Raw genomic sequence first — 26459 nt, 5'->3', positions numbered from 1 at the left:
TCCAGAGCAACCTCGACAGGCTTGAGGAGTGGGCCTGCATAAACCTCCTAAGTTCAACAAGGCCAAGTGCAAGGTTCTGGACCTGGGTTGGGATAATCCCCAACATCAACACAGACTGGGGGATGAATGGATTAAGAGCAGCCCTGCAAAGAAGGACTTGGGGATACTAGTGGATGAAAAACTGGACATGAGCCAGCAATGTGCGCTGGCAGCCCAGAAAGCCAATTCTATCCTGGACTGTGTAAAAAGAAGTGTGGCCAGCAGGTTGAGGGAGGTGATTGTGCCCCTCTACCCTGCTCTGGTGAGACCCCACCTGCAGTACTGCATCCAGTTCTGGGGTCCCCAGCACAAGAAAGACATGGACCTGGTCCAGCAGGTCCAGATGAGGGCCATTAAAACGGCCAGAGGGCTGGAATATCTCCCCTATGATAAAAGGTGGAGAGAGTTAGGGTTGTTCAGCACAGAGAAGAGAAGGCTCTGGAAAGACCCTACTGTGGCCTTCTAAAAGCATGATCATTTATTGGCTGCCATACTACTCAGACTCCTTATTTCCTTCTTTTTTCAGATTTGGAAGAAAAAAACAGCACGGCATCTTCATCTTCCAATATTTGTTACAGAGGAGTATGAGTGGCTTAATGATCACATGTCTCTACAACTTGGGCAAGCTTTGAGAGCTTATACCCCACTTATGCCTACAAAGCTAAAAGGTGTCTCTCATTTGAGGTGCAAGTCTGTATAGCACTTTCTTTATAACGCATCTGGTTTGAGCAATTACTGTGCCTTTTCCTGCTCATTCCTCCCTGTCAATGCAATTTACTGCCTCAGCGCAAACAAGGAGTTTGGTTTTTTGTGTTTTGTTTTGTTGGGGTTTTTTGTTTGTTTTTATACCACTAATATTTGCCGTGAAACAAAACAAATGACAAAAATTACTAGCAGCAAAACTAGTTTCAAAGAAACAGAACCTGGAATTTCACCTTTATTATACATGTTATTTGCTTTGCAAGAACAATCATATTTCCAATCCTTGTGATTTATGTTTGGGATTCATTCCCATATTAAATTGATTTCCAAATTAATCCTTGGGATTCATTTCACTTATATAAAAAAAATAGCTTGAATTTATAATTGATGTTAGACTCAAAATTCTTACCCTTGCACAGCTTGACAACAAAACGTTACACTTTTCAGATGCCCTTGAAATTTGATTATATGAACAAACAGCAGAGGCAGAAATTGAAAGTGTCGTAGTATTATTTTTATGAAATGCAAAATTAAACCAGAACACTACCTGTAGGAATATAAACTACATAAACAGAATTCGTTCATCTCAACTAACTTTGAGTGTCCACAAAAGAGGTGTCTATATCGGAATTAGTAGCCCAGAGTTTATGCAGCAGTTCAGAGACGAAAAAGGTATGTCCTTTGGAATGACAGGAATCTACTGAATATAGTGAGTAGCTCTTCACTGTCCACAGAGTACCTAAGGGGATTGCCAGGGCAGAGCCCCACATCGTTAGCACCTACATTTACTCAAAAGAATTTTACCTTTAGTCTCATTTAAAACTTGCAGTTTTTTCCTGCTTATTTTCTTAACATTTACATAATATTGTAAGATTACTTACTTCAGACTGCTTTCTGACAGCAGGAGTAAATAATGATTTCTGAGATCCTAGTCTGTTTCTCCTCTCAGAAGCAGCTGCCAGATCAGGAAACTCCTCAGCATCCTGAACAAATAAAACAGAAGATGATTTTATAAGAACTATCAAGACTATATTCTCAAAACTGTGTTTTCCTATGTTCAAATGATTTTCTCCCTGCTTATCAAACATTTACCATAATTTGTTTCACTGCACAAAAATTCAGAAGCCAAGTGCTGTGCCACCAACTATAATCAGCACTACAATGGTTAAGTCATCTACGTGGCAGCTAATTCAGGGCTGAAAGAGCTTACAAGAGAAATGCTGCCAACAGCAGCTTGTTATTGCTGTCAGCTGATACAAATAATTAGAGGTAAACGGCTCCTAAAGGAGTGTTTTTCAGATCATTTAACAGCCTTGCGAACAACTTCCCTCTTCTTCCAGTACAGTCACCAGCTGTGCAACTCTGCCTTAAACATGTGAGTGGTGAAGAACAAAAAGGGCAGACAAAAGGGTAATAACTCTCGACTACAGTATGGAAATAAACAGATAAATCACTCAAGTGATTATGTAGGCTTAGACACAACAGTAAATTTTATTAGCAGAGGATACATTATCCAGACTCTGGATTAACTAAGTGCAGACAGGCTGGAGCTTGCTCTACGCTAGTCACCTTATATCCACTACCTCAATCATAATGATCCTGATCCACCAGCTTGATTTTCATTCAATTACTTCTCCTCCCACTTTCTGAGAGGCCTTTTTAGCTGCAATACAATACTACCGAACACACCAACACTTCTGCAGCCCAAAAGACTTCACTTAAACAGCCCAAGCTAGGAAGCTCTAGCATAAGGACAGACATACCTCACTTAATGAACTATTTTTAAAGAAGCTTGGAAGTATGCCAAAAGACAACTGCAAGAAAGAGAAAAATGTTTCACAAACACTCTCTTCCAGCTTAGGATTTTCTTGAACCAGAGGTAGTACCTTGGCATTTAAATAGCCTTCACTAGAATAAATTTTTATTCCAGTCTGTCCAATCACTTCTTGAATTCAAATAAATTTCTGGCATTTGCAACATCCTGTAGCAAAATGAATAACTAAAATCTAGCGCTCAGTGTGACAATATACCTCCTTCTATTTGCTCTTAACTCATCACCTGTAAGAACCAGAGAACATCAAACAAAATTAGGAGAAAGATCAAATCATCTCCTTTTTATTTCCATGTCACTTCTGATTCCCACTTAGCCATCTATTTTACAGACTGAGAAGTTCTAGTTTATTCAAGTCTTGCCTCCCACAGAAATTTCTTCATACCTTTGATTATTTTTGGAGCTTTTTGACTATCTTTTTCAGTTCAAGTATGTGTATTTTTTAAGGAGTGGGGGAAACACAAGAAAACAAAATTCACACTATATTTAGATTGGACATGTCCTGGATTTATGTGTTGTCATAATCCATTTTCTTTTCTATTTTCCTAATAATTCCCAGCACTGTCTGCATGTTTCACCAGTACTACCAGCACTGACCTGATTATCAACAGTAGCTTAAATTTTTTTTCCCGTCAGGGAAAATACCTAGCTCAGGGCCTATCACTGTGTATCGAAGAACAGGATTACTTTTCCCCAAATGCATCCATTTATGCTCATTAACAGCATCTATAAATGAGTGACTTAAAACTAGTATGCAGTCCAATATATTGCTCCAGTGAGCTGCTGCACATAGCAGAACCTTCTTAAATCTCCTGGGTGCCCAGAAATTCCGTGTGTATGATCTTTTCATGCTCTTCTATTTCAAGAGCATTATACAAGTGTCTCACCCATTTTTCAAACTGATGAGCACGCGAGCATTCCCAGCAAATCAGGAGGGTCTGAAAGCCGTCCCCCACTGCCACAACAGATGCTGCATCCACATCACAGATTTCAGTGCAATGCGTATGTCCTGTTCCATAATTCTACGCCATTTTTTTTTCATTTTTGTCTTCAATAGTCCCATTACCTTCCTACTATTTTCCATGACTCCTGCCATTCTCTTTCTGTTCAGATGGTAAGTTATTCACAGGTCAGACATTGTATGGTAGCATATAGTAAAAATGGGGATGTTCTCATGAGGGAAAGAACCTGCAGATCTTTGATTCTACCCATAATTCTCTAACAAAGAGGTCTGTAAGCTGTCATTTCTTGTGCTGTTCCAGGACAATGAACCATACAATGAAAAGAACATGGAGCAGAACTGTGGCTACATGTTCCCTGTTAAAACATACAGAACAGAAGCCAGCCAGTAAGGCTTCTTTATGCTGTCCTTTCACAGACTGAACACTATCTACTCTAAAGCAAACATATAAATCAACACATGTACATAGTGCTGTGCAATATTGGTCCTTCAACGAAGCACTGTTAAAACCACAGACCATACAACAATTCTCTAATGTGGGAGAGTCTAAAGCCTTCATTATACTGATACACGAAAGTATCAAAATACTAATATGCATATTACAGCTATATGAATTTGAAAAAACCCCTAGAATTAGCCATCAGGAATGCAAGCAATGACAACTGTGTTCCATAGAAATTGCTTCCAGATGTGAGATGGGTAGAACTGTAATACCAGTACCACATTCTTTAAAACTATGACAGACTATGGTACCCAGTACATTCCCTGTCCCTTGTGCACTTTGCTTTCTGCAACAGTTACAACAGAGTATTTTTAATTTAGGCAATTTGATTTTTATTACTATCTGTTAACACCCAGACTCTCAGATGCATCATTCCAAATTTGCGCCTAAGTCTCTTCTGAACTCCTCTGGGCTCACTGCATGTGTGATAAGTCAAAAGGCACAACTGTTCCCTACCAGTAATTTCTGACAAACATCTCAACTGAAATGGACCTGAACCAATATCCTCTACAAATGGGATTTGAACCTTAACTTGTACAAAGCTGTGTTAACATCTGGTCTTCCAATACACTCATAACATTTAAAAGAACAATAACAAAAACCTCTTCACTGTACCTCAATCCTTGGTGGTTCCTGTATTGTAGTAGATTCATTCTGAGGTTTCTCTACATCAGTAGGTGACTTCAGTTTTTTCTTCTTCTTCTTCTTTTTCTTCTTCTTTTCTGACCCTTCTTCAGGCTCAGTTTCACTAGCGTCATTTTTTGTTTCTGACTGTTGAAAAATATCATGAGGCGTGACCATTAGAAATTGATTTATTTCAATACCACCTACCAAAACAAATACAAGTGACCACACTTATACAACGAAAGGGTATCTTAATCAATTGAGGCTCGGACATTAGGTGGACAAGGAACAAGTAGTTCGAAATTCAGAGCTACTGTAAAAACTCTTCATTTAAAGCACATTGCACGGTTATCAGAACATATTGGGACTCCTGAGATTTCAACAGGAAATATCCACCCAAATTAGGAAAGAGTTCCATGTTGCACATCTCGTTCTGAGGGTCAAGAATTTGAAAAAAGTCCAGCCTAAAAGTAATGTATTCAAATCAGCTATTTTGCAAGTTCGTGTTGCTGGAGTATCACTGTCTTTTTGACATCTTGTTATTCTTTTCCACTACAAGAGAAGAAAAATTCTAATAAGGACAAGGTAATTTTATATTACTTCTTAAAAGCTATATTAGAAGTGGACACTCTACAGAGCCTAGGAAAAAAACAGCAATGTCTCACATCAAGAGACACAATCACACAGTGACAGAAATAAGTTTAGAGCAGACATTTCTCAAGTACCTTTGCTTCACTATCTTGCTTTCCTTTGCCTCTGGAAAGACCTTCAGATGCTGGTGATGACACAATTTTCTTTGGGGGCTGTGAAAGCACCATGGCCCAAGACACATATGGCTGAGCAGAGCCATCTGCAGGTGTTTCAGGAAATGCCATTGGGAAAAAAAGTGATATACAAAGATGTCTCAAAAATATTTCTTAAATATTCAAAAGAAAAAGGATCAGTAATGAATTAATCAAGGACTAGCAAATACAGCAAATATTCCTTCTGAAGAAGGACTGCAATAAGACACTCACACATTTCATTTCTCCAGAAAAATTTCTAGAATTGTAACTACTCCATATCTATTGTCCAGCACTATATACATATATTTAGCCCAATTAAATTATAACTGGAAGTCTATACTGTGTCATACTAACTACTACAATAATTCCATGCTCATTTTCTGAGCTATTTTTCTTTAAAATAATGAAATTCTGCTATATTTATATGCAAAATTCCTTTACTGTTTATCCCACTCAGTCATACAGCTTTCATGTACGAGGCTACATCAGTACTTTCTACTTTCTAAAAACTTCCCAGTTTTACAGACATATATACCAGCTGGAAGACTTCCTAATGTGCCTTGGTGTACAAGAATTTCACCCACTACTATTCAGATGTTTCAATGTTTTGAAAGAACTCACACTTAATGAATTTTGTAAATATTCCTAACGCACAGGAAATACAGAACAAAATCTAAATTTTTCTTTAAGAAAACTTTCACTGAACAATTAAAGAGCATAAAGGGTTTACATGGCAAGGTTTTGGTAGCGGGCTAAGACTGCAGGGGTGGCCTCTGTCCGAAGATGGACACCGCCAGCCGCAGCTGGCTCCAAAACAGACCCACTGCCAGATACAGTTGAGCCCATCACCAACGCTGGTGGCGCCTATGTGATAACATATTTAAGACAGGGTAAAAAACACTGTGTAAGAGGAAGGGGTAAGAAAAAAACATGAGAGAAACAACCCTGCAGACACCAAGGTCAGTGAAGAAGGAGGGGGAGGAGGTGCTCCAGGCACTGGAGCAGAGATTCCCCTGCAGCCCCTGGAGAAGACCATGGTGGAGCAGGCTGTCCCCCAGCAGCCCTGCAGAGGAAGGAGCGGCAGAGAGGAGCTGTTATGAACTGACCGCAACTCCATCCCCCTGTGCTACTTGAAGGAGTAAAGATGAGCCTGGGAAGAAGGGGGGAAGGGGAAAGAAGTGTTTTTAGTTTTGTCTTTGTTTCTCACCACCCTTCCCTATTTATAATTGGCAACAAGTTAATCTTCACCAAGTCAAGTCTGCTTTGCCCGTAATGTGAGACTGGTGAGTAATCTCCCTGTCCTTATCTTGACCCACAAGTTTTTTTATCTTACTTTCTCCTCCTGTCCTGCTGAGGAGGGAGTGAGAAAGCAGCTGGGTGGGAGTCTGGCCTCCAGCCAACGTCAACCCACCACAAACTGCTGCTGTATTCTGGGGGATAGGAACTGAGGATAGTGTTTGGGCAAAACACATGAGATGACTGTAAAGTTTCCGGAATAACTTTATCTTTAGAGGGCCCTTCAAGGCACTTCAGCAGATTAACCTGTCCTTTCTGAATCCTTACCAAAGTCAGCGGGAAGATAAGGACCCAACTGTCCAGACTGGTGAATGTCTGTGTATACACAGAAATCCAGTAAGAAGCACTTAGACAACACAATGCATAATGCATGTGACGCCTCCAAGACAGAGTCCTGCCGAACAGGACCTTTTTTCACACAATTCTGGATTTAATTATTTCATAATAATTAAATTAATTATTTAAGTTTCAAGTAATTCAAATACTTACTTACTTGAAACTAGCCACTTGACAGTCTGTGGCAATTTAAAAAAAAAAAAAATTCTGCATCCTCACAGCCAGACAACAGGTAAACACAACAAAAAAAAAGTAGATATTTCACCATCACGGTTCTCCACAGCTAACTTTCTTTGTTTAACAGACTTGACAGAAATAACATATGCCACAGAATTTTTAAGGTACATAATAGACTCTAGACTGACAGCTATTTAAAACAAACCTGCTTATCAAGACTGATGAAATATTTACGTCTCATTTATTCTTGAAAAAACCTGAAAATTACTCAACAGACTTCCAATAATCAATATGCATTACTTTCTCTCCTCTTAAACAACATGGGAGGCAACCACAGCAATATTTGCCCTTGAGCATCAATGAAACAACAGAGAAGGAAGATAATCCCAGTTTTGATCTGCTGATCATAAGCAAGAATGAGCTGTAAGTGGTCATCTCATTTGAAAGAAACTGATTCAGCTATATTTGTTTGGTTTTTTTCTTTTGTAATGAGCTTGCTGTTTAATTCCTTTTTTGCTTTTACACATCAACAGCTCCTCAGAATACTTGAGTTTTCCAAATTGATGGGATGCAAGCAGTTCCAATATGGGGAAATAATTTGTCTGGAGCACTTACCTCTGCCATCAAATGAAGAGGGAACTAAGCTGGCTACTGTTTCATCTAAAGTTTTTGATGAAGCTTTGCTTTCCGCAGAACTATCTTCCTGTAAAATACACAGGCAGGTATCATAAAAGTAAGAATAAAATCACTGACCTAAACAGAGCTAAACATAAAAAAAACCCGTAAATTAAAAAAATCCTCAACCCATGCTACAGATAAAGGTGTAGGGAATTTTGTAGCCTGACTTTTTGTGTTGCTTTTCTTAGTGGAACCATCATTTCGACCCTATAGCATTACAAAATATACGCAGATGCCTCTCCACTGCTGTACACAAGTAAGATGATGCCTTCTTACATTTTACAAAAGCATCCAAACAACGATCCTAGGAATGAACAGAAAAACCAAAGCCCATCATCAAACTCAAACTAGCAATGAAAAAAGAAACTCAAGGACAGCAGAAGGGTCTTTTTTCCATCACAGGCAGTTTTCCACTGAGAGGCACTGGAAGTATTATACTGTTTGGATCCTTCAAATTTATTCACCTTCAATCACTGTTGAAAACTCTGAATCAATATATGTGACATACTGCTGAATGCATCAGTATTGTATTTACTAAGGAAGAGGGAACCAAGGAAATCGAGAAGAATAAAGTTAAATGCTTACATCTTAACAATATTTTTCCTCCTGGAATTCAGTTTCTTATTTTTATCCTTTAGCACAAAGAAATTAAGTACAATATTCCAGAGGTGTTTTTTTTCAGCTGTTAAAACTATTGGATAAGTGACTTCTTACCTATTATTTCCAGGCGAGAGAGAAAACAAGAAGCTATTAAGAAACCTCAGGAACATATAGCTTGCCTATACAGAGCACATAAGTCTAGACCATAGCAGTACCAATCTACATTCTAACAGTACCTGGCTTTCCCCTATCTGCTGGCAACACAGACAAGGAAAGAATAGTGAGAATGGGTAAAAGGGGAGACAGCAAGCACTGACACCACCATCTACAAAAAGAACCATAAAACCTCTAGCTATGAAACTCCTTGCTTGCAAGGTACTTAAAGAGGTCTTAAACTATCACACGAAATGCAAAATACTTGCATTCAGAAATGCTTGAACTTTAGACAAAGTTTTATTTTTAGGAGTTCTGCAACATGAAAGCATCAGCTAACCTCTGTGTTCAACAAAAGAGACATCTGTGGTTGACTAAGGCACGTAATGTTACTTTCCGCTGAACATATTGGTCCGCTTTTATGCTGTACATTCAATATCTCACTGCTTCCCAAACTCTGTGACTTGTGGAAATCCAGAATGGTAGCTTCAAATGTGGGTACAGGAGGAGACTCTGTTTTTGGAGTTCGAGTTGACTTCTGGGTTGTAGTTTTATTGAACCTGTCTGAATAAAGCATGTAAAGTCTGAATAGTTAAACTTGCTTGTGATCATTTTTAGGTATGTTTTATAGTACACTAGTTGATATAACTACAGTAATTGTCACAGAACTATTGCTACACATAGCTCATATTAAAAAAACAACCTAGTAATTATAACCAACATGTATACACAACACTGACTCAACAAGCAACTATAAATTCAGATGCTTGCTTAGGAAATTTTTCCTATCAGTTTACATGAATTTGTTCAATCGGCAAAAAGAAGTAAGTCACCATCCCTCGTCAAAAAGTCACACAGGAAAGAAATACCGTTCCTTAATTATTCTAGATTAGAAACATGGTCACAAACTGGAGGCTACAGCACAGTCAACCATTTGACATCTATCTATCTGATGTATTTCTACCCAAACAACACATTTGTACCTGGCTTCACGGAATCTCTGCTGCATGCAGAGGTCTGGAACGAAGTCCTGTTCGCAATTCTGACAGAAGAGTCATCTCCATCATGCTTTTTCTTGTCGGATTTTTTCTCACCCTCTTTTGATCTCCTCTGCTGCAAGTATTTGTGACATATTTAGCTGATTTTACTTGAACTTTGTAAAGCCATCAAGTTTGCATTAACTTGAGTTACAGTTAACTACCTCTGCATCTGGAGGTTGACCATCAAGTTAATACAACATAAGTAGTATACCCTAACCACAAATAACCAATAAAAACAGGAACAGCCAGTTAGAGATTTGTTATTTAATTTTATCTACGTTGTCAACTGTGCTATCTTTAGCACATATTATAGCCCAAGCACGAAGGATTATTCCATATGTTTCTAGACAACTGTATTTTTAAGATCTCATTAATCAGAGCATTCCTAATAGTTTAAAATTGTTTGGTCTTAAATCATCCAGTCTGATTTTCTAAAAATGAGTTTCTTCTAGAACAGGGCTAAAAATCCTAAAAGCATTCCAATCTTTTGACCAAACTACGTATTATGGGCAAAACTAGGCAAGACTGATGTCACAACATCCAAAACACTTGGAGCAGACAGAAAGTAAGTAGAACAGATACACCTATATGATCCCAGTAGAGGAAACACATTCACCTATCCTGTAAAGTCTTGTGATTCTCGCAAGAAACAGCCTGTAAGATGTGGGTTCAAGAATCAGTATGGCAGGCAAGGAACAAGCACTAGGCTTGCATCTATGCAAAGTATACCGTATCACCCGAGATGAGTGGCTTAACTCTTTCTCATTACAGGATGCTGGACTAAATTCAAAGTACATCTGGCAGCAACATTATTTTCTTCGGTGGGAGGACAAGGCATTTCCTGACCTCCAAAGCTAAATTCGTAAAGCTTTAGGAGATGTGCTCAAATTAATGCAAACCTGCAAAGATCAATCATTTCTCTTCAAGCTCACAAAAAAATAAACGACAGGGAACAATGACAAAAAGACTGTCAAACAGTATGCAGCTCAGCCCAAGAAACATGACAGAAATCCTCCTGGAAGCTAAACTAAGTTTCTTCACATTACACCACCTGTGCTAAAGCTGAGCTAATCATCTCCCCAGAGAGCTTCAGTGTTTAATTTTTCTCTCAGCAAGAAAACTACTAATTTTCGGTCTCTAGCCTTTGTATCTCATGTCTAGTCATGCATGCATGGGACCTGATCTTACAACTTCCTCTACACAGGCTTGACCACAGTGAAGTTACCAGGTCTCTGCCTAGGGAGTAAGGTCCACCAGACGGATGTGACTGGAGAACAGATTACTTGAACCTGTTGGAAACAACAACAGCCTTACAAATCCAGGAGACACAACGTCTAACCAGAGAGGAAAATGGGTTAATAATATATTTGATTTTTTTCCCCTGATTTTTATATTTTGAGGATTTTGACTATTTTTTGTTTGAAAATATTATCCAAGTTTCAGGAAATTTATCCCCAAACAGGCACACACAAAAAATGACAGAAAATGTTTACTGAACTTCTGTTTTACTTTTGACTGAAAGAGAAGATTTCAAACATGAACCTTTCTTCCCTCTCCAGACCAACACAAGTTCCTACTCTCTTGTGGATTGTTCTCTACCTGTAGCAGGCCTTGGAAATCCTTCAACAACAGATGTGGTCTCATCACTTATCAGCCACGTAGCCAATTACAGCCACTAGGTCCCTTTTAACTCAGGTTCATGGAAGCTGCCACTGGGCTCAAAAAAAGCCCTTTCCACCCCGCCCTCCAAGCCTAGTGAACAAAGGAAAGCATAGTTCACAAACGAATGGTCTTTTCTTTTTTTTTTTTTTTTCCAGATGCTGCTTTCTGTGGAAAAAGAATTAAATTCCCCTCATGTTCCAAAAACACCGCTTGAAAAATTGTATTAATCTGAACTGTAGAATTCCATGAACTTTTTTGAAATCTGAAGTTGGGGACATTACTACCATCCTCTTTAAATGCCATTCATTGTCACTGCAAGAACAGAGAGTGATTATTCACTTTAAAAAACAAACCAAACATTTAGAAAGATTGATTTAAAATAAGAATTTAGTTTTAATTTTTAAAAAACATGTATTTGCTCACCTTTGAAAGATTCTTACTTTCTTGTCTGATAGGATACGTTTGCTCAGCAGATTCACTGACTATTCCTGAACCATTATAGTGTGTTGAGTTGTTAGAATGATATTGTGAGCCAGCTACTGGATATACATTTGAAACAACATCAGGTGAGTAAGAGCAGCTGGAGTATTCACGGAAGGCAGGATCTCCCACAACACTATGTGATGGACATTGAGAAAGAGATGAGAAGTCATCCCAGGGCAAATCTTCAGCATATACTTGTTGCCTAGATAAACGTATCATTCCTTGGCTGAAGAATTTGTTTAACAAGAAAGCTGTATTTCAAAAGAGAATGATTCCATGTTGCTTCAATTAAGTATTTACTCACTGCTACAGACTGCTTTAAAAAGAATGAATTTTGTTTTGGGAAACCATGCAGTTTAGCAAGTATTTTAAAACACAGATGTTATCTGTTTCTAAGTTTCACAGCTAGTCTGATTTGCAGTTATAGTCCTCATTTCTGTTTAAGGTTATCAAGATTTTTCATACTTATTTTTGGTAGGCTTTTTCTTGTGAAACAAACCAAAAGCACAGTATTACTACTTGACATGCATTATATACTTGACTGAAAAAATACAAACATTGAAGAGTAAAACCTGTCTTAAAATGCCATAATAATGAAGTAGGAGTATAGCATCTTATGGGGTACAAGACATGTATGAAATACAATACAGAATTATAAGACAGCCATTAACTGACCTGCATTTAATCATCACAGTTTATGAAAACACAACATGGCTGGGGCATGCCTTTTTTCTTCAAATGTATACTCAAAGTTCCCTTCTAATTTCCTCCTACACTTTGTACAGAAACTATATGCTGAGATCCAAATTTGATTAGGGAGAAAGGAAATTTCTCAGCTTAAGAAAGCTGCACTTAGTTTTTAAAGCTGATCACCACGAAGTAGCCAAGCTCTGAATCTTGGGTATGTAATGGAAAACATAGAGGCTTTCCCATCAGAACCAGAGAACGCAGGTAACACCCTTCTTACTGCCTGTTGCAATTCTGATAGACTGTAGTCAAAACAACTCTTACAATCGTAGTTTACACACAGGTAAGAAAAGTAACAAATGAGAGTCAAAAAAATAACTATGGCTCAGTCCCAACAAGGCAAAACATTAATCGGAACATTGCTGCTCTCTGCTGGGTTTTTTTCTAATGCTAATTCATTTAATGCTATATGCTGTGTTTTTCCTAATGCATAGAACAGGCCATACTCACCTCAATGTTAAATTTCTATTACAAATCAAAATGGGTTGAAAATACTGAGATTTCCTGTAGGGCAAAATTAAGGCCTACAATGAATGTGTTCACTAAGGCTCTAACTGAACTTCTTCGGATGCACCAATAACTTTACAGTAATTGCAAAATTAATCCAATGCTTAGAGTTCTGAGAAGCAACTAGAGAACTATGTAACACCACAAGATTCTTACAAAACTCGATTATTTCCTATCCTACTCTGTAGGCTTTTTTCTAGCTTGCTCTGGGGTTAACAATACTTTTATAAGTCTATCACGAATGTCTTTTTTTTCAGGCCTTATTAGAAAAAAACTTCAGAAACCTATAGCATTCTTACTAAAACTGCCTTCCTGGGGACGCGCAGGTTGTGGAGAGGGGATCCAAGAGGAGCCCCATACAGTATTCAAATGTTTTATAGCATGAAAAACCTTCTTGAAGGATCTTCCTCTTCCTTTTATACAACTATATTTACCCCAGCCTTGTTATGACAACCATTCTTTCGCACAAACATTCTTTCACCTAAGGACTGGGTTCAGTTCCTTCCAAAGCACTAATGAACCAGATCAATCATTAGAGACCAACAAATCCTCCTAAATGCTCTATAACAATACAGGCCCTCGGGAGCAAGAGACAAGGTACCAGATATATGCCCGAAGAACATAAATACAAAAACATACATTATGAAGACAACGCACAAGCGTTTCTACAGTTAAAATATTAATGTATCAGAGCTTTGAGTTTGTAAGAGTATTCAATGTCCAAAACTGGAAGGTTAAAATCCCCCAAGAAATAAGATGCAGAAAATATACATACTTATCCAAAGATGGTTCCTGAACAAATGGGTAGCATGTAGTTAAGTACCTAGGAAAGACACATGCTTCTGAGGGTTCTGACCATGCCACAGTTACCGCCGCATGTTTTGGAACAAATGGTTTGACTTCTGCTGACAACTTGATGCCCTGAGAAACAAAACGTTTTTTGGCTACACGCATTTGGAGATTAATGTTATCAGTGAAAAACAGTCATCCTTATGAGCTTAACTGTCATAGGTAAGTGTTAGTTTGCTCTCTTCTAACAAAGCATGCAAAATAATAAAGCTCACCAAAAGGAAATGGAGGAAAAGGGAAAAACAAACCCAAGGACTTCTAAGAGAAATGTGACTGTTCTGGAATGTTATTTCCTTTAGTACCCACATTTATCACGAAATACTCACAAAGGTCAGTTACGGAAAGGACGGAAGCTTGCTGAACACAAGATGCAGTAAACGCTAATATACAAATTCTTGCTTTAGATTTTAACAATACAAGCTAAAAGTCAATACTCAAAAAGGTCAGTTATGGAAGGGACATAGGCTTGCTTAACAAAAGATGCAGTAAACAGCATTATACGAGTTCTTACTTTAGATTTGAACAACATAAGCTAAAGCTCATAACACATGCTAGCACTACTGTAAAATCAAACTCTGGAAGTATGTAAGAATAATAGCTTTGTGTACATCTGTGTTTTAAGGTAGTCTGTCTGAAATCAATACTTAATTGTATAGCCTTCTCATTTTTGGCACAACACAAATCTATTAGGACAAATCTTCCATTTGTTCTGAATTACCATCAACTTGAACTGGATATGTATATATGGAAGGACATTGAAATGAGACTCAAAGTATTTATTGCCATTTTGTGTTACACTGCTTTACTCACTCTAATACATGCCACAAGTCGTTCCTGTAGCTGATCATGTATTTTCGGGTAACTGACACACTACACGAAAACTGGGATTTTCTTCACTTGTCAAAGCCAGTTTCAATGACTAAATTGCACACAAGGCTTTTAAAAATATTTGAACGATAATTTCAACGCTTGAGCATATAAACCAGACTCCCTGCATCCTACAGCAGCAGTCACTTGTGTTATAAACATTTAAAGAGCTCTGACAGCCTAAAGCACATTACAAATAACTGCAAACTCTTCCGTTTCTGAATTAACCAGCAGATCCAAATAAACAATGAACATCCACTATAACAGTGACAAATAAAAGGCGAAATTTGCACAGTTAAGCACACTAACGTATACGAAAAACGTAAGCTTGGGAGGTAATTAACGCAAAGCGTTATTGACCAATTACCGAGAATACCGTATTCGCTAAAGGCGCAGCAGGCAGCACCCGTGACTGCAAGCTCATCAATCACTAACTTTAAAGACCCAGCGCCCGGGACGGAGCGGAGCCCGGGTGCAAGGCACCGCCGTTGTTACGGGTGAGAATTCGCGCACCCGTCTCTGAAGCGACCGGACGGGCTGCCCGCCCCCGCGGCGCTCCCCGCTCCCTCGACCCGGGCGCGCTGGAAGCGGCAACGCCTGGGCGTCCCCCCCACCAGCGGCGGGAAGCGGGGCGCTGTGCATCGGCCCCGGCTCCCCCCCGCCCCGCTGCTGCCCCTCGGGAGGGGCTCTTCTCCCCTGCCCCGAACCAGAGGCTGAGGGAAGGCGCGGTGCCGGCCACCCGTCCCGCCCCGGCGGAGGCCCGCGGGCAGGCGGAGCGCTCGGCCCGGCGGGGCCGCCCCTGCGCGGGCAGACCCCGGCCTCCGCCGGCCCGGCCGCCGGGTGAGAGGAAGGCAGCCCGCCGCCGGCCCCGGCAGCGCCGCGGGCCGCCCGCGGCTCCCACGGCGGGCGGAGGCGGCGGCTCGCTGGAGGCGGCTCCGCGCCCCCGTTACACAGGGGGCCGGGAGGAGGCGGGGAGGGAGCGGGGGACTGCGAGGAGCTGCTGCCGCCGCCCTTACCTCGCCGCCTGGGCCCGAGCCCGGCCGCCGCTCCGCGGACATGGCGCGGGCGCCCCGCCGCTCCCCGCTGCCCCCGCCGCCCCGGCCCCGGCCCCGACGCAGCGGCGCGCCGCGATGACGCCGCCGCGGAGGGCGAGGGGCGGTGGCGGGTCGGTCCCGCCCCCGCGGCCCAGGCCGGGGGCACGGGGCGGGGCCGCAGCGGCCGGGGCAGCCGCCGCAGGGGAGGGTTTCCTCAGGAAGCAGCCGGCGTTTACGGCACAGTGACGTAACCGGCGGGCGTCAGGCGGGCAGGCCAGGGGGCCGCGCATGCGCGAAGAGCAGCCCCCGCTGAGCGGCTGGGGGAACCGGTACTGGCAGCGCCGGGGGCTCGGCCCCGCCGCGGCGCGCAGCCGGTCTTCGTCCCCCGGGAGGCGGGGCGGAAGGCACCGACAGGCGGCCGATCGCAGGGAGCCCTTCACGGACCGCCGGCGGCGGCGGGACGTCGAAAGCCCACACGCAGGACTCGGGTGGCAGAGCCCTGGGGAGAGCGCGGCTGAGGCTCCGCTCAGGCGGACTCCTGCGGGCGGTTCCTGTAGGGGCGGCGCCTGCTGGGCTCTCGGAGGGCCCCGCCGCGGGGGCGGGGCGAGGCTGCAGAGCCTTGCGCTGCGGCCCCGGCAGCCTGGTACTGACCGCCACCGAGACAGGCGTCTCCGGCAGCTTCGGAGGGAAGACCACGAGGGTCGTTTCCCTCACCACACCTGGCAGGTTACTTGCCTCTGTCCGTCGTGGTAACAACCGCAGTTGCCCTCACACGTGACGCAGGGAGAGCATGTTCAGTTAAGCCACGTGCAGATACTCCCGTTTCCATTGGCCTTCCACATCCTACACAGTCGTAATGCTGGCTTGCATTTGAAATGACCCAGACACAACCGCTGGTACCACACAGAGGGATTCAAACACCAAGTATACTGAAGCACCTTTTTGAAAAATCTGATTGTGTGGCTACTAGCACAGCGTCCCAAGATGCCACAGTGACCCTTTTGATGCAATGTATTACCTCTGACCTTGTCAGATCAAGGCCATCCAAAGTAAATCAAACAAGCATAAAAATATCCCTATAAAATATTAAGTACTGCTGAACACCTTAAGGCAGGTTAATACCAAGTCATCATTGAATATCCTGAGTTGGAAGGGATCCACAACGATCAAGTCCAACTTTTCATCTGACAAAAGCAGCTGCTGGCTGTAGGCCAGTCTCGGTCTCCTCACAGTATACGAGGTCAGGGCTAATACAGCGATGCTCTGGCCAGCCCTTTTAGCGAGCCGTGTGCCCGCAAAGGTGAGCTGCTGGATGGTCCAACTCCTGACTCCATACAGGGCAACCTCAAAGTTAAATCCCACCTCCAAGAGCATTGTCCAAACTGTTTCCTTGAACACCGACAGGCTTGGGGCCATGACCACCTCCCTGGGCAGCCTGTTCCAGTGCTTGACCACCCTCTCAGTGAATAACTTTTTCCCAATGCCTACGCTGAACTTCCCCTGACGCAGCATTAAGCCATTCCCTTGTGTCCTATCACCGGACACCTCATGAGAAGTAGGATGCCAAGTAGACATTGCAGAATAATTAATCCCATTATAACCTACATCAGCTACAGAGTCCCGTAACCGGAGCATGTCAGACACTAGTCTGAGTATTACCTGTCACTGCCAGCTTTCTTTTCAGATCGCCTGCAGTTCCCAATTCAAACCAGGGTTAGGAACTTTGGCATGTAGGGCAAAATAATTCTTGCAGAGAAACAAAATAGGTTAATTTTTTTCTGAAGTAGGTACTCTTAACATGTTAGACAATGAATATTTGCCTTGTCTGGTGAATTAGAACTCTAGACACTTAGGTTTTATAGAGCATTAAAAATAGAGTTTATTTCTTTATGCCTACTACTGAACAGGTGAGCTAGTGGATTTGAATATACTGCACTTCAGCAGAAAAGCTGAGTGCAAAAGTTATTGAACACAGGTAACAAGTGATCATCTAGTCAGAACATGCAATATGTAAAATTTAACGAACAAAATTCACTGAAAAGTCAGATAGGCACTTACATTAACAGTAAAAAAGATAATTTCATCACTCTTTGAACACCATAGCAGCCTACTTGGAATTGCATTTGACTGAGCTTTGTTGCTGTGAATAATACAGCTCATGCACAGGTATGGATGTATGTTTTGTACATTTTAAAGTATTCACTGAATACTACCAACATATATACACTCATATACATAGTTCCAGAAGATTTAGGAGATTTATAGACAATGGTTCATTTCTGCTCATCCTTTGGAAGAGGTCTTCTGAAGAGAAGAATATGCGGTTCTGTGGAAATAAAATTTAACAAAGTGTCAGTCTGTCACCTAAGTCTTGATTACAAGGATTTCTTCCATTTAAGAAGTCTTGAACAATAGTTGAAACTTGCTGTCAAATAATAAACAGATTAAGAAATCCACAAATGTGGCCCCATGTGTAGTATCTACAGACCAGCTTTGCAGTAACCTTGCAATAGTCAAACAGGTGCTTTTGTAAGTTTTATACCAAATGTTGGCAGTATCTTAAGATGCTTACAGGAAGGAAATACTGGAAAAAAAATACAGAGTATTTTTAGTTAGTAGTGGTACTAACTCTGTCTCTCTACATTGGGGTATTTGATGAGCTTTATTACTGTAACTTCGATTAACAAAATGCTGATGCTGTCCTTGTTAGGTACGTAGTGTCAAACATCAACAAAAGCTGCTTTAGTTAATACAACCAGCTTATATTATTATTGATCTGATTAATTGTAAACTCCTCTAAAACAGCCCACAGTATCAAAGGTGCCCAGGTAAGGGTAACACTGGAAGGTTATACCAAATTCTTCACCTGGTTCTTCAGATACTTGGAACTCCATGCTGCTGCAATTCACCTATCACCAGTTACTTTTTAGTCAGGCTTGTCGGTGGTAAGTTGTCTTGAATGGCTGTTTTCAGTACACCCTAGCTGGTAGAGTTTTAGGGCTTTGTACCCCATTAAGTGAAAGACTTTTTAAGTGCTGCTTTTAGTAAACTGTATAACTAGAGTTTGAACTATACTGTAGACTTTTCAGAGCATTAATACAGGACCTTGTATAGGTAAGCATCTATTAAGTTTTGGTACAAAAAGTAGGTTTGTCAGCTTTATGATTTAAAGATATGCTGCTACATAAAGTTTGGTTCAGTCCCCGAGATAGTAACATTATTCAAGAGCTCACAAAGAAGCGTAGTTCTATAGGCACAGGTAGGAACAGTTTCCAGTCTGGCATGTTTTGTCTACTGACAGATCACACATACTTAGGACAAGGCTAGCACTTTGCAGTTGTGGGAGCAAGATGTAAAGGTTTAAAATAATGGCTGTTACGTTGCCTTTGTTGCCAAACAGTTAAAATAGCAAGAAGATAAAGAGGAGTCTAAACATTCAGTAGTGTATTCCATCCGGATTCCACAGCAGGAGCGATTATGCACTACACACTTCAGTTGAGCACCAGGCAGTTAATATTTTAGACCCTTTTGTTCATCTAATTCTGCTCAGATGTGCTTACCTGGCTCATGGATCATATAGTGAACCCAGCCAAGACTTTGCTGAACACCAAGTCGTCTCCACTCCTCTTCAGTCATTAGATGGGATTTTGGCACTTGTTTTGAAAGTTCTCTTGGCAGCATCACGTGCCTGTAGAGGTTTAATTATTAAACACAAGCTACATACACTAATGCCTGTGTACACTTGAAAACCTGCACAGATCTAAACTGAAAGACAGTAAGCAAGTTCAGTTATGAATACCAGCATCCCCTATAAAGCAGCCTAGGGTGCTGACACCGCTACTTTGATTATGAAGCATCTGTCCCAGAATCCAGTTTTAAGTTCACTTTGTCTACTAAACATTACATCTGTAATGCAACTGTACGTTGGAACACTCAACTTGCTTCGTAGAAGAGTTTAATACCGCTGTATGCTCTAATCATGCTACTTGTATAGAAGTATGTCTTCCTGGCAATTGGCCGTCATATCAGCTATTTGAAAAATAAGGGCTTTGGACTTTTAGAATGATTGATAAAATCACTCGTTTGTATTTTGCATTTTGTAACCAACAGTATGTTTTCCACAGAGATTACAGTACTGGTTTAGAAAGGGTGAACACTAACACCACGTAAGAGCATGATGTCAGCTGAGGAGAAACATGCAGCCTGCTCTCCACATCTGCAAGTTCCTTTATCACTTAATAGAAAGCGAAGTATTCAATCTGTTTTTTGAGATCGTTAGAGTTAGCTGGTAAGAGGGACACTTAGAGGAAAAAAAAGGCCTGATTTGTAGTAGTGCTTTCAAGTAAGCCCAGAGGACTGAACTTCAACAGTATTAGTTCTAATCCAGAACTGACTGGTGCTATAGCAGAGCTTTGAAAACTGGCAGAAAGAGCACTGCCTCGAAGGCTTTACAAACTGCATTTATTAGTACTATGTTTTGACGTGGACTTATGAAGCGCCTTCAGAGCTGATGCGGTAATCAAAATGCATGCCTCATCCACATCGCGAGCTCGAATTGAGACAGTACAAGATGTTACCCTTAGCTGTACAGAGCGTTCTGGGGACAAGGGGCCCATCTCCCCGCTCCACCTTCTTACGCCGCCTACGCGAATGAGGCGGCAGGGCCCGAGGCCGCCCAGGCGGCCTAGACCCTCCTCCCGCCGGAGAGGCGCCGGCCCTCCCCCGCGCCGTTAGCGCTTGCGCCGCCAGCGGGACGGATGGGGCCGGCCGCCCCCCATGCCCTCCGCCGCGGTCCCCACCCAGTTCTCGTCCGCAGGCGCCGAGCGCTCCCCGCCAGCAGCGCGGCCCGAGCCCAGCCCTGCCGCAGCCGCCTCCCACGCCAAAACCCGCCATGAAGAGGCAAGGCACGGCCCCTCCCCGCAGGCCTTAGGCCCCTCGGGCGCCAGAGCCACGCTCGCTGCCGCCGCCGGCGGAGCTTCCTCCCTGAGGGCATCGCGCAGGCCCCAGGAGAGGCGCCTGCCCAAGCCGCCCCCCGCCAAAGGGCCGGCGGGAGCCCCTTCCCGGCCCCTTCAGCCGGCCCCCCCGCGCTCTCCCACAGCCTCCTACCGGTACTCGTACTGCTCGTCAAAGTACTTGTCGGAATAGTAGATTTGCTTGTGGGCCATGGCGAGAGGCGGCGGCGGTGGCGACGGGAGGAGCAGTAACGGCCGTAGCAGCTCTCCTCACGGACAGCCCCGCAGACTAACCGCCGCTTCCGCGCCCCGCTCGGTTTGAATCTAACAGCTCGACTCTCATTGGCCTTGCCCGGCCAGCCAATAGCGTGCCGCGCCGCCGCGCCCGCCGCGCCGCCGCGTGACCCGAGCGCTCGCCCTGCCACCAATCGCCGGAAGCTGCAGGGGGGCCTGACGTCAGGCGGTGACGGTTGGGAGCGCGGCCCGGCGGGGCGGGGGGGCGCTGCCGAGGGGGCGGGCGTGAGGCGCAGGGCGCGGTGATTGGCCAGCCGCGGCCGGGGCGGGGCGGTTCCAGCAGGTTCTAGGCTGGGCGTGTGCGGAGCCGTTAGCGGTGGCCGTCTCGCGCTGCAGCGCCCTGCCCTGGGGGCATGTTTCACGGCAAGCAGCGGGAGGGAGCCTTCTCCCGCCTCCTCATAAAGCTTTAATAAAGGTTTAAGTTAAACGCGTGCCGCGGTGCCGCTGGTGTGCCGCATCCCTGGGGCTGGGTAGGTGTTGTGAACTCACGGCGTGCTGGGTTATGGCTGTTCGACGAAGACGGCTGCTCCCCTGACTTGTAAAGGCCGTAGCGTCCGTAGTACTTGGAGTGCTGCTTGCTCAGCGTGCAAACAGAAAATAAACATGGGGTGCAGGTGTTTTCAGAGCTGTGTGGGGTCTGTGGACAGGATTTCAGCTTACAAGCAATCCTACACAGCAAAATAGCACAGTAAATACTTCCGTGGTAAAACATACGTAGCAACTTGCCAGGATTTGATACAATGCACTGCAGTTCCTAGGATTTGAGTGTTATTTTTGGTGTCAGGCTTTTTCAGTAGGTGAATGCTGAATTCTGTGCTTTCCTAAACTCCAGCGGGTGTTCTTGGGTGTGGTTGCCCTGTGAGATGATACAAGCCTAGTGGGAATGCTGCCAGAAAGGGCAAGCTCGCCACTGCTTTCTTCTTCACGCTCTCTGCCCGCTGCCTACGGTGTGCTGCCGTCTCCTCTCCTTGTTGGGCCTCTGTAGTAAGAGACGACTAGTTTATTTTTCTGCTTTCATGGTGCTACCAGAAACACGGGGATTGTCTGTGATCATGTAATACATCTGTCTGAAAACTGTTCTGATGGGGAAAAAAAAATTGAAGTCATGTGAGGCACAAGTGCTGGCACACATGCATGGGTAGGGATCATTAGTTTTAGCAGCATTGTTTTTACTGGTACTGCGGCCTGATGTCTTAAATGCTTAGGTTTAAACCAGTCTCACACCTTATAACCATTGAAAGGAGTGCTTATCATAATCCAGCACTAATATTTTTCACTCAACTGGACTGCATCTTAAGGCATGTTGACACAGGTAATTTACGGGCACAATGAAGTCAGTATTTTTGTACTGGTGTAGTTAAATGTGTGAAATTCCTTTCATTAACAAAGATTCTTGGCAGGAATATCAATTCCAGTATAATTGTACAAGTACAAACCACCTGCAAGTTTTCTAAGGTATTGGGTGATTATTCAAAACAGTATAGGGGTTTTTTTAGCTTAGTTTTAGGCAGCACAATGGTTATTTTTGAATACTTAAGGCAGAGAGTACGCAGTAATCTCTGTTAGGAATGGCGTTGTATAATAATGGAAAGAAAGATCAAACCACCCTGACAAAGGGGTTCTGCTGGACGGAAGATGTTTCGTCTATGTGCCTTTTTTATAACCTTTCAGCTTATCTCGCGCATCTTGAACATGAGACAAAATTGACCTTTATGGAAGCCTATGCATAAGCCTCCTTTGCGTTCACTCAGAAGTGAAAGCTTGTAGTCCCTTCAAAGCAACTTTTCCTTCTATTGCAAATACTCTTACAAATCACAATTTTGAGGAGGATTAAAAGGATTCTTAGGCAGACATGCATCCAATTTTCTTTGAGATCCCTCAAATTACTTTGAAAATCCATGTTCCTTAGGATTAAACAACTGTATTTGCCAGGCAACTGGTAGAGCTAACAAAACTAACATACTGGTTTTAGTAATCCAGGGTTTGGAGATCTTATTAAGTACTGGAGTGCCATTTCAGCTTCCTCTTTCATCATTTCTTTTTCCCGACAAGACTTGAAGACATTGGTGAATGATAAATAATGCAACAATACCAGGAATTTGTTAATTTGTTAAGGTCCACTATTAATTTGGTATCTTTTTCCTAAAATGAAAACCTTAACGTTAGGGATATCATTTGTAAAATTACCGAAATAAAGTAATAAGCTTGTTAAATGGTTAAGCTTGATGATCATTTCCAGGCACATGAAGGACAAGAAAAGCATCAGGAGTAATCATTATCAATTCACCAAGGGGAAGTCACGCTTGACCAACCTGTTAAACTTCTATGATGAAGTGGCCTGGCAGAGCCAGGGAGAGAGCAGTGGTTACAGTCTACCTAGGCTCCGGTAAGGCTTTTGACGCTGTCTCCCATAACATCTCCATAGAGAAGCTGTTGATGTATGGGCTGGATGTGCAGACAGCGAGGTGAATGGCCGGGCCCAGAGGGTGGTGATCAGCGGCGCAAAGTCCCGTCGGAGGCCAGTAAGTAGTGGTGTACCCCAGGGGTCAGTACCGGGCCTGATCCCGTCCAACATCGTCATTAATGATCTGCAGAATGGGGCAGAGCGTACCTGCAGCAAGTTTGCAAATGACACAAAACTGGGCGGAGTGGGTGATATGCCAGAGGGTTGTGCTGCCAGGTCGATGGGCTGCAGAAATCGGCTGAGAGGAACCTCATGGCGTTGAACAAGGGGAAGTGCAAAGTCCTGCGCCTGGGAGGAACAACCACAGGCACCGGTACATGGTGGGAACCCCCCAGCTGGAGATCAGTTTTGCAGAAAAGGACCTGGGAGTCCTGATGGACACCAAGTTAAACAGGAGCCAGCACTGTGCCCTTGCATCAAAGGCGGCCAATGGTGTCCTGAGCTGCATTAGGAGGAGTGTTGCCCGCAGACTGAGGGAGGTGATCCTTCCCCTCCGTTCAGCACGGGGGAGGCCACTGCTGGAGTACTGTGCCCAGTTCTGGGCTCCCCAGTACAAGGGAGCTACTGGAGAGAGTCCAACGAAGGGCCACAAAGATGATGGAGGGACTGGTGCATCTCTCCTATGAGGACAGGCTGAGAAAGCTGGGACTGTTCAGCCTAGAGAAGAGAAGGCTCAGGGGGGACCTTAACGTATATAAAAACCTGAAGGCAGGGTGCAAAGAAGACTGAGCCAGGCTCTTTCCAGTGGTGTCCAGTGGCAGGACCAGAGGCAATGGGCACAAACTGAAACATGGGATGTGCCTCCTGAACATCAGGAAACACTTTTTTTACCGTGAGGGTGATGGGGCACTGGCAGAGGTTGCCCAGAGCGCTGCTGGAGTCTCCATCCTTGGAGATCTTCCAGAGCTGTCTAGACATGGTCCTGGGCAACAAGCCCTAGGTGGCCCTGCTTGAGCAGGGATGTCAGACCAGATGACCTCCAGAGGTCCTTTCCAACCTCAGCCATGCTGTGTGATACTGTGTGAAACAGGGCTTTTCGGCATTTTCTTCAGAATATTGTTATACACAAAGGCTGTGACAGTCACACTGCAAAGAAGGGAATAAACTGTTCTGTATCCAGTGTGGAGAGAATAAAAATGCGTAAAATTTGTCAAGGCAGCTTTGGGCTAGACCTTAGGAAACATTTCCTACCAGTACCTAATTTAATTATCTAGAACATTTAAAAAAAAAAAAAAACCATCCTGCAGGAATGTTTTAGGTCCAACTGATCCTGTCTCTGCTGCGATTTCTTTGAGGCCTGCTTTCTGTGGTTGTGTCAGTTCTGCCTTCCCATTGTAACTTTTGCCGGTATTGAGCTGTAGAACAAAAGTAATTTTTTTGTTTGGTTTTTTTTTTTTTCAGTGCTCTAGAATAACCTTTTAATTTGAACTGCAATACATTTTCATATTCAAAGAAGCTGGTTCCTGGAATTAGGATTGTTAGGTGGTGGATCCAGATCCTGACTCTGAAGCTTCTCAGCCAGGTCAGAAGTGAATGAAACCACAGACACCTACATTTATTAAAGAGAAAAGCTGCTGACTAGCTCTTACCATACACTCGTGCATGTTGAAGGCATATATTGAAGCATATATCAAAGAAGTTTGCCGTAGTACAGACTGAAAAGGGTTCCGCATAGCCTTAGGGGCGTAGGTCTGTTAGGAGAAACACGTGAGCTGCTCAGCTGGAAAGTGTGTTGCTGCTCAGAGCTCTGTCGGACTAGCTCTTGCTGCTGAAACACAAGATAAAATGGCAAAAGCATGAAGAGAATATTCTTGAGCTTCTCTCTGTGTCTTCTGTAGCTGTTACGCAGGCGCATATAATTTTGAGCAGCAGTAATCTGCATTCTGTATGAGAACAGCATGACTGTAGTCAGCACAGAGCCTTTTCAGGACTAAAGATGGACGATGAACATGGGTTTTTTGGATTATTTCATATGTCCAGACAGGAGCAGATTTAAATCCTTTGTGTAACCTGTGGCTTGTGACCAAGGTCATCCACAGAGTTGTGTGGGCTTTGATAAATTAAAAATCTGTCATAATGAAGGGCCCATGTGCACCTGATTATTGCATTTACAGAATCCAGGATGTAAGTTAGGGCGGATAAAAATATTTTCCATGCTTTTTGACAGAAGGGGACGATGCAAAGTTTCCCATCTGTGGTGTACATAGCAATTTCTGATTATAATTCTCCACAGCTTTTTCAGTTCAGTTCTATGAGATATTTGAAAAATTTAAGTTACATGTGCTTTTACTGCAGTTCTGTTTTCAAACATGTCCTTATAAAACGCTAATGTCAGATACTTGAATGCATTTTCCTGAATAGAACAGCAAGATCAGTCAAGGAGCCATTTGTACTGTCTTCATGAGTCGTGATCATATACACAGTTAATAAGTTGTGAATAATTTGAGTGTGAATTACATTCATAACATATATTGATGAACCATTATCTGTGCTTTTATATTTTTAATGTTTCCTGTGGAATTGTAGTGTCCATCGCTTTTGATACTTGAATTGGCTGGTTTGGTCAAACTTACTAGAAGTGTTGATAAATAAATTATTGCAGGTTTCATGATAACAGGTGGCCAGATAGAGCAGAAGCACTCTGATGGGGGACAACGTTATAGTTAAACTCATACCTTACTAGACACCAAAGAATCTACATGGGAAAAAGGACTTTATGTAAATGCCTCTGTGGTCAATATCCTTCAGCCTTTGGTGCGCATACCTTCTGAGACAGTAATCATTCACAAACCATGAGTCAGTAGAAAATCAATCTCAGTTAGTTCTGAGACTAACTTTTTATTTGACTGTGATTTTATTTTCTGGCTTTATATGGT

At 43.0% G+C, this 26459-nt stretch overlaps 2 protein-coding genes across 9 annotated transcripts in view; both read right to left on the bottom strand.

Annotated features, from left to right (window-relative positions):
• The window catches only part of SECISBP2 (SECIS binding protein 2), a 30285-nt gene extending 13885 nt beyond the window's left edge, over positions 1–16400 (bottom strand). For 2 of the 8 annotated variants that reach the window (XR_014230679.1, XM_082336141.1), the window contains exons 1-8: positions 15856–16400; positions 11810–12071; positions 9668–9797; positions 9025–9248; positions 7869–7956; positions 5385–5509; positions 4651–4806; positions 1623–1724 (exon numbers count right to left, since the gene is read on the bottom strand). Coding sequence is in view for 7 of the 8 variants with exons in the window: in XM_082336141.1 (XP_082192267.1) it covers positions 1623–1724; positions 4651–4806; positions 5385–5509; positions 7869–7956; positions 9025–9248; positions 9668–9797; positions 11810–12071; positions 15856–16163 (1395 nt within the window). In the remaining variant the exon portion in view is untranslated. Of the gene's footprint in view, positions 1–1622; positions 1725–4650; positions 4807–5384; positions 5510–7868; positions 7957–9024; positions 9249–9667; positions 9798–11809; positions 12121–13898; positions 14045–15855 lie in introns of those variants that run through there. The other 6 variants (XM_082336143.1, XM_082336144.1, XM_082336142.1 and 3 more) reach the window with 6 other exon arrangements.
• A 1372-nt stretch (positions 16401–17772) lies between these two features.
• Positions 17773–21108, bottom strand: CKS2 (CDC28 protein kinase regulatory subunit 2). The gene is made up of 3 exons (XM_082336088.1): positions 20980–21108; positions 19434–19561; positions 17773–18199 (listed from the first exon to the last, which is right to left on the bottom strand). The coding sequence occupies exons 1-3, from the start codon at positions 21036–21038 to the stop codon at positions 18147–18149; spliced, it is 240 nt and encodes a 79-aa protein (XP_082192214.1). The 5' UTR covers positions 21039–21108; the 3' UTR covers positions 17773–18146.
• Between the last annotated feature and the right edge of the window lie 5351 nt (positions 21109–26459).

This window comes from Platalea leucorodia (assembly GCF_965183815.1).
Source record: "Platalea leucorodia genome assembly, chromosome: Z".
NCBI classification, from domain to species: domain Eukaryota; kingdom Metazoa; phylum Chordata; class Aves; order Pelecaniformes; family Threskiornithidae; genus Platalea; species Platalea leucorodia.
This window is presented reverse-complemented; position numbering and strand designations above follow the sequence as displayed.

Coding starts and splice junctions, on each gene's coding strand:
- CKS2 (XM_082336088.1), bottom strand. CDS start 21,038: ATGGCCCACAAGCAAATCTACTATTCCGACAAGTACTTTGACGAGCAG. Junction 19,562..20,979: donor GACGAGCAGTACGAGTACCG/GTAGGAGGCTGT, acceptor AAACCTCTACAG/GCACGTGATGCTGCCAAGAG. Junction 18,200..19,433: donor CTATATGATCCATGAGCCAG/GTAAGCACATCT, acceptor TTATTTCCACAG/AACCGCATATTCTTCTCTTC.